This window comes from Corvus brachyrhynchos, unplaced genomic scaffold (assembly GCF_000691975.1).
Source record: "Corvus brachyrhynchos isolate BGI_N302 unplaced genomic scaffold, ASM69197v1 scaffold3, whole genome shotgun sequence".
NCBI classification, from domain to species: domain Eukaryota; kingdom Metazoa; phylum Chordata; class Aves; order Passeriformes; family Corvidae; genus Corvus; species Corvus brachyrhynchos.
The window spans coordinates 2,183,865-2,193,628 of record NW_008237619.1 but is presented as its reverse complement, the minus strand read 5'-3'; the positions used below and the strand labels follow the sequence as shown (position 1 = coordinate 2,193,628).

Genomic DNA, 9,764 nt, shown 5'->3' with positions numbered 1-9,764 from the left:
GACAGGGTCCGGCCTGCTGCCCGCCGCGCCCCGGGGGTTCCCCAGGCGAGCCTCTGAGCGCATTTTTCCAGGGTGTCTGTCAAACGCAGGTGCTCGTTTGGTCGTTGAAACACCGCTTTATCTTATCTTAAAAACCATAAAATGCGTCGGTCGTTTAGGCTGTGCATTTCCTCGTGAGGGCTGCGCCGTGGAAAGGCTGCTGCAGAGCCTGTCTGACAAGTCTGCCCAGGCACGGCGTGGGTTAAGTTAACAACCCCACGTGTTGATGCAGTCCTGCCTTCCCGGCAGGAGCAAGGACAGTTTGGAAAGGATTTTATCAATTAAAAGTTGTTCATACAAGATCAAGTCTTGTAGCTTTTTGCAGAAAAATGTGCTGTAGAGGAAGGTTGTTGGATGAACAGTTATTTCTTACTCTGAACAAATTGAATGCTAAGTTGCAAAAGTTGATAATTTTGCTCTCGATGAAGTGGCTGCCAACCAGCCATCAACAACTGGGTCATCTGCCCTACGAGTATGCTCATGCAAACATGCTCTTGTTTGTAAATGGCTTTTCATACAAAACGTGCTCTATGAGTATCATGCCTAAACACTCCCCAGCTTAAGTTTTCTCTCTAGTTCTCTTGGTCTGGCTTAATTTTTTGGCTGTGACAGCTCCAAGCAGGCAGTTGTGCTCTGGGGCTGGTGTGCTGCCACGTACAAGCAAATAAATGGATTTGGAAATGTGGATTGATAAAGGTCAGATTTAGTGCTGGTTGTGTTTACATGAAGGGTGGACAGCAGGGTTAAGCTAGCCTGCAAAGATTGCAGAGACTTGATTTTGAACCATTTTTGCTTCCTTGTTTTCATTGTATAGCATATGTAGAGTTTTAAGTTTATCTGAGGTTTTTGGATGATCTTCTGTCAGGTAAGGCACAGGTGCTACAGACTAGAAACTAAAAATGTTCTGTCACATCTGCAGTAGCCACCTATCTGAAGCCAAGCACTTGGCTTAGGACTATGTAGTGGTAGATCACTCTTGTCAAGAAGGGTCCACAGGTATAGTGAGTAACAGACCCATCTGAATTATTTGATTGATATGTGGGGAAGGTGATGATAAATTTTCCACAGTAAAGAAATTGAAAAATCAGAATTCCGACTGTCTGTATTTTTTCAAATATGTTAAGAGTATCTTACCTGTGTCAGACTTCATCAAAAACACAGGGAATTTGCAGTAAACAAAACGAAAAGGTTACAAATGCAAATAACTTCCAAGTTTTAGTTGGGACAAAACCAATTCTTTTTCATAGAATCCCTGTGGTGTTAGTTAAAGTCCTTAAAGTTTATAGGAATTTTTGGTACTAGAGTTTTCAGTTTTGTTATTTTGTGCAATGCTTTTGATTTAACATTTTTAATCATTTGGGTTTTGTAATTCACACTGTGATCTTGTCTATACAACAGTTACAATTGTTTCATGTTAAAACATAATTAATATTTTTTTGGTTTGAAAATGTCAAATTAAAACAAGTTAATTCACCTCAAGGGACACAGCTTGGTCACTGCAATAATTCTTGCAGCAATGAACAAGGAAAACCAAGACTACCTTCTAATTTTACTGTTTTTCTTTGTTAGGTCACTGTTCCTTTTAGGAAAAATTACAGAGTACAAGTATGGGAAAGAAACGCATCAAAGGCAAAACTGCACAGTCTGATGAGTCTCCGGATATACTGAGTATGTTTCCTTGCAGAAGTTTGTGGACCTAATGTTTCTTTTAACCTCAAAGAAGTCTTGAAAGCTGATTAACATTAGAAGGCCTTTACACTGGTCACTGGCTTTGAAGTCTCATTTACAAAATCTGGATTTTTTTTAATTGAAACTCAAGTCTAGCAAGAAATATTGGTGTCATGACTTTTCTAACTATGCTAGAAAATAATAATCCTGTCCTGAAAACTGAGATTAGTTTCCGGTTTTCAGGAAACTCGGACACACAGTCGTTTACTGATACAGATTGTGTAAAATTACTCAGAATATAAAGGGTTTGTGGAGTCAGCTGCTAAGCTTAAGTTGCTTTTTCCTAGTGAAAATTTTGTTGCAGAAGGTTCTTGCCTCAGCAGTAAAAGCTGTGATTAAAATACTTTCTGTGAAGCAATTTGCCTTTATTCTAGCTGCTAATTTGGTACTGACCCTGGGCATTTCAGCTCTCATAGTGTATTTTGGTTAAAACCTCTTCTTTCTGTTCTTCTGTTCCTAGTAGTTCCTAATCCCAAATGCTAAATTTTATTCTCCTAGCTCCACTGGATCTCACCTGTGCTGAAATTTTTTTTTTAATCTTGTTTACCCTGTTTATTGTAGCTTTTGTTTTTACCTGTATTGTGTAGCATTCTCTCCTACCACCTTATCTGCCAGGTCACAGATTGTGTCTTTCCCATCTTTTTTGTTGATCCCAGCTGGGGAAGTGAGTTGAACCAGGTTAATTTAGTTGGGAGAGAGAGCACTTAGAGTTTGAGGAGGCTTGGTGGGATGGCCTGTTTAAGTCTACTCTGCTTTGGTTTCCTGATTGTCCTGGTCTTCTTGTGTTAGCTTCTGTCTCTAATGGATGCCTTTTTTAGCTGCTTTTGTCTGGTTTGGTTGTTGGGGGTGTTGGGGGCTTTTTTGTTTCCTGGAGTCAGGGTCAATGTCTGCTGTAACTGTTCCTCTTTTTCTCCTGCAAAGAGATCAGTTATGTTCTAGCTGCTGGTGGCATCTCACTTTTTTGCCTATAAGTAAGTGGTCTTACAATGACAAAGTCTTATAAAGCCACAAATGAAACTAAGACTGATCATGGTGAATAATTCCACTGTAATAGTAGTTGCCAATGTACCAAATTTTTTTGTTTGTTTTTTAAATGACAATTTTGAGGTTGTAGATGAAGCTCATGTTTTTCAGAAAGTTAAAAGAATGCTTCTGAATATCTATGTTTGCACTTTGATAAAATCCTGGAATCTTGGACAGGAACAGAACTGTAGGTACAAAAATTTACACTGGTTTCAGCTTATGCCAATAGAAGTTTGCAATCTTGGGGCTGTAATCTTGCCTCAACAAAGATGGATTCAGAGCTGTCACACTATCTGAGCAATAAAAGCACCTCAAAGTAAAGTTTAGGATGCAGCAACAGTATACCCAGATTGTAAATGGTGGTAACAATAGGTTTCTTTCTGATGCTCTGATAAATTGTCAGTGTTTCCTTGGCTCTAGAAAAACTATCTTAGCTTCTGGATTGCTGCCTGTGTCTTCAATACTTGCATTCATTATGTTGCCTACATCCTTCTTGTGCTTCTTAATTTGTAGAACCTGTGTGCAAGCATATTCGTAAAGGACTGGACCAAGGGCATCTGAGAAAGGCACTGCAGAGTGTGGAATGGCATGTTTGTCAGGACTGCAAGGCAGACAGTAAGACACAAGAGAAGGCTGAGGAGGAGGAGACTGATGAAGGCACTTCGATATGGTTATGCCTAAAATGTGGCCATAGGGTATCTTTTTTGTTGTTAATTTGTCTTAATACCTTTCAGTGTCTCATAATATAGTGGAACAAGAGAGTTTCTAATTAAACTCTTATAGTGTCTCTTTTTTTATTGTAAAGGTGGTGCTACCTAGATGACTTTATATACTGTAGAGTGTGATTTAAAAATGCCTGCTCTGAATGTCAAATGAAGTACTTGGAAGATGGCCCAAAGGCATTTAGCAGGCTTAAGGCCAAAACATCATCTTGAGGACTTGTTTCCTAGAAAGTTTGAATTATTTTGCTGAGAAAATAAAAATGCTCCTAATCTATGATTTTTTCAAGATCTTAATGCTCATGTTAGTTCATGAAACTTGGAACTCTGCATGCTGAAGAGGTTTTTGTTCTGTTTTATTCTTTCAGGTGTTCAAACTGGAATTTGTTCATTAAACGTTCAGTCCCAGAGCACCTTTATTCTGCACCCAGTAAATTATCTATCTGCAGAACTAAATATTTTGAAATCGATAGCTATCTGTTGATTCCAGTTAGTTGAACGTGATTGAACAGTTTTCATTTTAATATTTTGTGATCTGACTTTATGTATGTTTCATTGACAGTCAAGTGGATTTTGTGACAATTGTGGTTATCGATATTGTAGGGCTGTGACAGAAATTCTGCAGACCAGCATGCCTTAAAGCATTATAAAACACCAAGATCAGATCCCCACTGTTTGGTTCTCAGTTTGGACAACTGGAGTGTGTGGTGAGTTTGTCAGGCAACACAAGACAGGAGCTGGAGAGCAACAGAGGCTGGGATATAATTTGTCCTTTTTTTGTGAATTCTGAGATTTCTCTCTAGGCATATATTAAAATTTTGTTTCCAAACATGTAATTCCCAGCAGTCTTTGCTGAGATTTGCAGAATAAGTATTATTTTCTTGTAAAATTTATGATCAGAATATTTTAATAATTAAGGTTGAACTTGACCAACTAGTAAATGTGGTTGACTTCATATTTTACTGCTTTTACTTGGTCAGAATACTGACACATGAAAACAAATGTTGATCTGTAGCTCTAAATCTTAAGTTTCGACCTTGGGAGAAGGTTCTTTCTGATGTGCACTTAGTGGCAACCTTACCTTTACCTTCCTGGTAAATACAATTCTCTAATACCACGTGTAGACAGGAAGCGCAGCTAGAATTACAAGATGCTACTGGATCAAGCAATACAAAATCCATGTCCCTGGTAGTTTTTGCTTCTCTCAAAGTAATTACACACTTCTGTATATAAGGGGGAGCCCTAATTTTCTAAACTATGATATACAGAAATACTGTACTTGACATAAAGTTTTTGTTTTGCTTAGTAACATGGTTTTGTAACTTAGTATCTGTCATTATGTTCATTATATATAACAGTATCTATTTATTTGATTATACTTTGCACTTACGTGTAACAACCACTACTTTTAATGAATTCTAGACTGGAAATGGACATTATTAATAACATTATTACTAATGAACTACTGAACTTCTCTTTGTGAATTTAAATTAGTGTTAAAATCGTGGGCTTGAAGTGCTTTATATTCCCTGGTTTTTAATCAAAATATTTGCAAATGAGAGGAAGTTGTCAAAGTAAGATGTTTTGGCTTCCTTCTAGAATTTCTAGAATTTAATTGCCCAATAAGTTAACCAAAGATTGATACATTGGCTATAAATGAGTTACAAATCAAAACCCACAGTCACAAACTGTACTTCACAGTGGGCCTAGTACAAAAATTCTGATCAAAACTGCTTTTGCTTTTATTAATTATATGAATGTGTGACTAAATCTCTTTATGGTATGCATGCAAAAGTGGTTCAAATTGGATATAAGTAATAACTGTAAACAGTTTAAAGGCATGTTTTGGAGAGGAAACAATTCTAGGAATTCACTAAGTTCTGCTCTTTTGAGTTTACAAGTGCTGTTGTACACATTTACAGTACTGGTCAAACAGCCATCCCTAACAAAACTTTTTCCAATCCCTTGATTCTTTCAAGGTTGTCTACAATTTTTTTCACATGTAGAAGGTTCTGGTGTTAAAACACACCATGGAAGTAAATACCCTTTGTTATTCCAGGAGTGAGATGCCTATTTTTATGATTAACCAGATAGACAATAGATAAACAATCAGGGATCCAAAAGCTGAGCCAATTTTTTTAATGAGATATGAAGAAATGTGATGATTATAGCTAATGCCAGGGATGCTAGAGTTTTGGGGAAACATTTTACTGCAGACTACTTCTGCTTTTAATATCCGAAAGTTGAGTCTGACTTATGGTAATCCTGAAGTCTGCCTAAGAACTGTAATTGGTGTTTTCCAAAATGCAGAAGTATCAGTACCTTTTGCCACTTCTTCAAGGAGTTGATTGGGTGGAACTACAAAATTGGTACGTGTAAAACTCTTTCTGCTGTGTGTGTTCTGTCAGCACTTTACCCTTCTTGAGCCTTTATGACTGCAGCTTCTCCCACAATTTTGTCTAAAGCAGATTACTGGTATAACCATACACTTCTTTGCTCACAAAGAGACAAATAGAGTTTGTATCAGCAGTAGAAGAGGGAATAAAAGTCTGCAGGTTTAATGGTGGACACTTGAATTATTTCTTATGCAACTTAAATACAATTAAGTATTTGCTTGGCTAGAATATTGAAAATATTTTTCCATGCCATAATATTCATGAGTCATTTCCTTTAGGGCCTGATATCTTAGTTTCTTGATTTTTGGCAAAACTTTCCCAGCTTTTATTTTTCTTGCAGCAAGGTTTCTAAGCATATCTCTTAAGAGTCTAATTTATACTTGTAAATTGCAACTGCCAGTCACCAAAATAATTTACTAAAGAAAATTTTTAAGTGTTTTATTTTTGTGATAAGTAGATTGGATTCTTCCCTAAGATTTCTAAATCTTACACTAAACCTTGTAATTTTATAACTTTGTGTAATGAATTGCATCAAGCAAGCAAATAGTTTAGGATTTTTAAATAATAGAAAAAAAAATAGGATTAATTGTTTTCTTTTGGGGGCGGCGGAGACAGGTGCTACCTATGTGATAATGAAGTTCCATATAAAACTTCAACCCTTTTGGGCCAGACTGTGGATTTTGTTAGAAAACAAGTTGGTATTGACTCATCACATGCAGGTAAGTAATTATAGTATAGATACAGTAAATCAGAAGGTCTCCTAAGTGTTGGAGACAGTACTTTAAATCCATAATTTACACTAAATTGGATTTAGCACCTTATGGTAAAGGGAAAAACTAATTTCTCCCCTTTTTTTATCTTTTTTGTCACAAATCTGATAACATAAGTAATGTTCTAGCCCGTTGATCTAATTAGATCAGGATTTTGCTCAGCATCCCCTAAACTTTTACAGACAAGACAAACAAGAACAGGAGAAAAAAAAGACAGTTTTACTGTGACTTTTTAAAAAAATGTGACAGTCACTTTTTCTGCAAATAGGCAATTGACTTTCAGTACTTAGGGTGCTGTGTTTATTCATCAGTGTTGCTCAGTCTGTCTTGAGATCTAAAGAAAAATTGTCATTGCTTAAGGATAATTTGATTTGATTTTTTTAAAGTATTTTTGTGGGTGTTTGTGAATGTATCAGGAATGACTAAATCTCCAGTAATGGAAGGAGTATACAGAGGTTTTGTCACTGGGTCTGTACACTTAGTATAGGCAGCTGCAGTGCTTTTAGAACTCTAAAATACTGTGTTCAGCCTGCAGTCTATCTGTAAAATATGATTGTTTAAAAGAAAACAAACGCAGCAAAACCACCTAGTTTCCACAATAGCAAAACTGGTTTTGTACAAGGCATTTCCACTAGAAAAATTGGAAGAATTTGCATATAAAAATAAATGCTATAACAAATGACTGTCAGAAATTGCAACCCTTGAGTGAAATCACAGGCCCTGTGGGAAATGGAACACAAACATACAGCAATGCCACGTGGCTGTCTCTGAATTCAATTTGTTCAGAAAACAGCTGAGGTTTTCCCATGGAGAGCAGAGTGTTCTGAGTGGTCAGTCTTTCCCAGATACACAATTACTCTACATCTAATATTTGAACTTCATATCAGTTGCCAAAATTTTCTTCTCAGTTTTGAACTGGAAAACCAATGAATACCTGCGTGCAGTTGTTGCCTATTTCATGTGTTCTGTGTGTCATTGTCCATCCGTTTCTTGTCCAAAGATTGTATTGTCTGTTTTCCTTGCTTTCTTTGAACTGATGTTACTTGATTTTAAAGTTAGTATTAGCTCACAGCCCTATTTACCAGAAGCCTAATCAATAGCTGACTGCCAAACTGGCAGAATCAGTGTGGGTGTTATTTTGAAAACTGCCTGTAACTCCCTTATGGCTTTATTAAACAGGTCATTGAAATTTTCAGCAGTACACCAAAATAATTTGGGGGAAAATATTATTAACTTGTCTTGAAGACTATAAACCTTTCAGTATCATCTGTTTAGGTACATGAAATGAATATGAGAATGCTTTGACAGTGGGAGCCTGTTGGATGTTGTAGAAAGCCCTCACATAGGTGATTTTGACACAGCAATAAAATGAGAGATAACACTTGGAAGAATTTCAGAGGATGTTGGCATGAATGGCTTGTGGGCCAAGAGATGTTTAATTTACATGCTGATTTGAAATGCTCTTTCAGGGGGTTCTTGATTTGTTGTTTTTGTTGTTTTGTTCTGTTTATTTTTTAACTTCTGTTACCTAGACAATTTAAGAACCTAAACCAGTAGTTTTATATTTAAAAATTAAAGAATTAATTATCATATGTATAATATCTAAACGTCATAGATTGCTGCTGACTGTAATAATCTTTCCTGGCCTATACCCTGTTACTATGTTAATATGTGGTATGTTTGTATTATTTCAGTAGAAAAACAACAAGAGAACAAAGAAGTTGAAAATAAGAAAGTAGAAAAAGACAGCAAAAATGAACAAGAAAAAGAAGTTTCACTTAAGGAAGAAAATTCTCATTCATCTGCTAATGGAGAAGTCACTGTGAAAGGACTTAGTAACTTGGGGAATACATGTTTCTTTAATGCAGTGATGCAGGTACAGGACTTGTTGCTGTTTTTAGAAAAACTTTGAATAAGAAAGAAGCCACAAACAAAATGAAAAACAGCCCACAACAGCCTTGCCCCCAGCATTTTACCATGACACAATTAGAACGTGATTTTTTTATCTGCCAGGAATGATGGCTTCTTTCTAAAAATAGTGTGTTGGCCCAGAGAAATACGAAGAAACGGAGCTGCAGGTTCAGACTTGCTCTAAGGGGAAATACAATAAACTGCCTTGTCCTTGAGGGAGGGCATTTTTCACTGACATAAAATTAGCATGCCAACTTCTAGTTATTTTTTAAAAATATGAAATAGTCTGACAGATCACCCTTGTGGCTTCTTAGACTGTAAGAGATGAGTACTCAAAGACCATGGGTGTTTATTGCAATGAAAATGTCTCAACTACAGAAAGTCAAAAGTAAATATTGGATGAAAAAAACAGGATGAGCATGTTGCATCCATTGCCATCTTGTGTGACTTCTTCAGCTGAGAAGCATAGAATAAACTTGTTCTTTCATGTGTATTGAAACTGACATGTGATCTTGTGCTCTGTGGCTCTTGATACTTGAAGTTTTACTCAAAATTCCCACTGTACTTGCAGATTTTAGTAAACTGCTTTTGATTTACTTATAAACACTTTTTAAACCAAGCAAATACCCACACTGCATTTTATCTTTTGATGTTTTAGAAACAGACGCTAGTAAATACACTTGTCAAAAGATCAGTCTGTTGAAGAATAATATATTTAGGGTTTCTGCAGTCTGAAGTAATGTTTATAGAGGGCATTGGAAGTCCCATTAGCTGTATGAAATTCACCTTTAAGTCTTAAACACAGATGGAGATTCTAGAGTGGTAGTTAACCACTTTAGTTCTGTGTTTGGGAAAATAAATTGCTGCTAAACTGGTTGCTACAAATTCCATGACTAGCGGAGTTCCGCTGCCCTTCCTGTTGTCCCCATTTTCCAATCTCTTTGTCTTTTATATTCTACAGAATTTATCTCAAACTCCAGTCCTGAGGGAGCTGCTTAAAGAAGCTAAAATGCCTGGCACAACAGTTAAAATTGAGTCACCTGAGCTATGCATGGTAATATGCTTTGACCTCTGTAGTGTGTGCTCACCTTCCAGTTAAGGAAACAAGCAGTATTTATCTCTCGATTTTAAAGCTGTTCCAGCTAAATACTAACAAGATTAAGATGTAAAATCAGCAG

At 36.5% G+C, this 9,764-nt stretch overlaps 1 protein-coding gene across 3 annotated transcripts in view; it reads left to right on the top strand.

The window, feature by feature from the left end:
- The first annotated feature begins 6 nt into the window (after positions 1-6).
- The window catches only part of USP16 (ubiquitin specific peptidase 16), an 18,601-nt gene continuing 8,843 nt past the window's right edge, over positions 7-9,764 (top strand). The window contains exons 1-7 of one of the 3 annotated variants that reach the window (XM_017731741.1): positions 7-89; positions 1,609-1,707; positions 3,304-3,485; positions 4,113-4,216; positions 6,521-6,624; positions 8,370-8,551; positions 9,548-9,640. In XM_017731741.1, the coding sequence (XP_017587230.1) occupies positions 1,647-1,707; positions 3,304-3,485; positions 4,113-4,216; positions 6,521-6,624; positions 8,370-8,551; positions 9,548-9,640 (726 nt within the window). In that variant the 5' untranslated portion in view covers positions 7-89; positions 1,609-1,646. Of the gene's footprint in view, positions 90-1,606; positions 1,708-3,303; positions 3,486-4,112; positions 4,217-6,520; positions 6,625-8,369; positions 8,552-9,547; positions 9,641-9,764 lie in introns of those variants that run through there. The other 2 variants (XM_017731742.1, XM_017731743.1) reach the window with 2 other exon arrangements.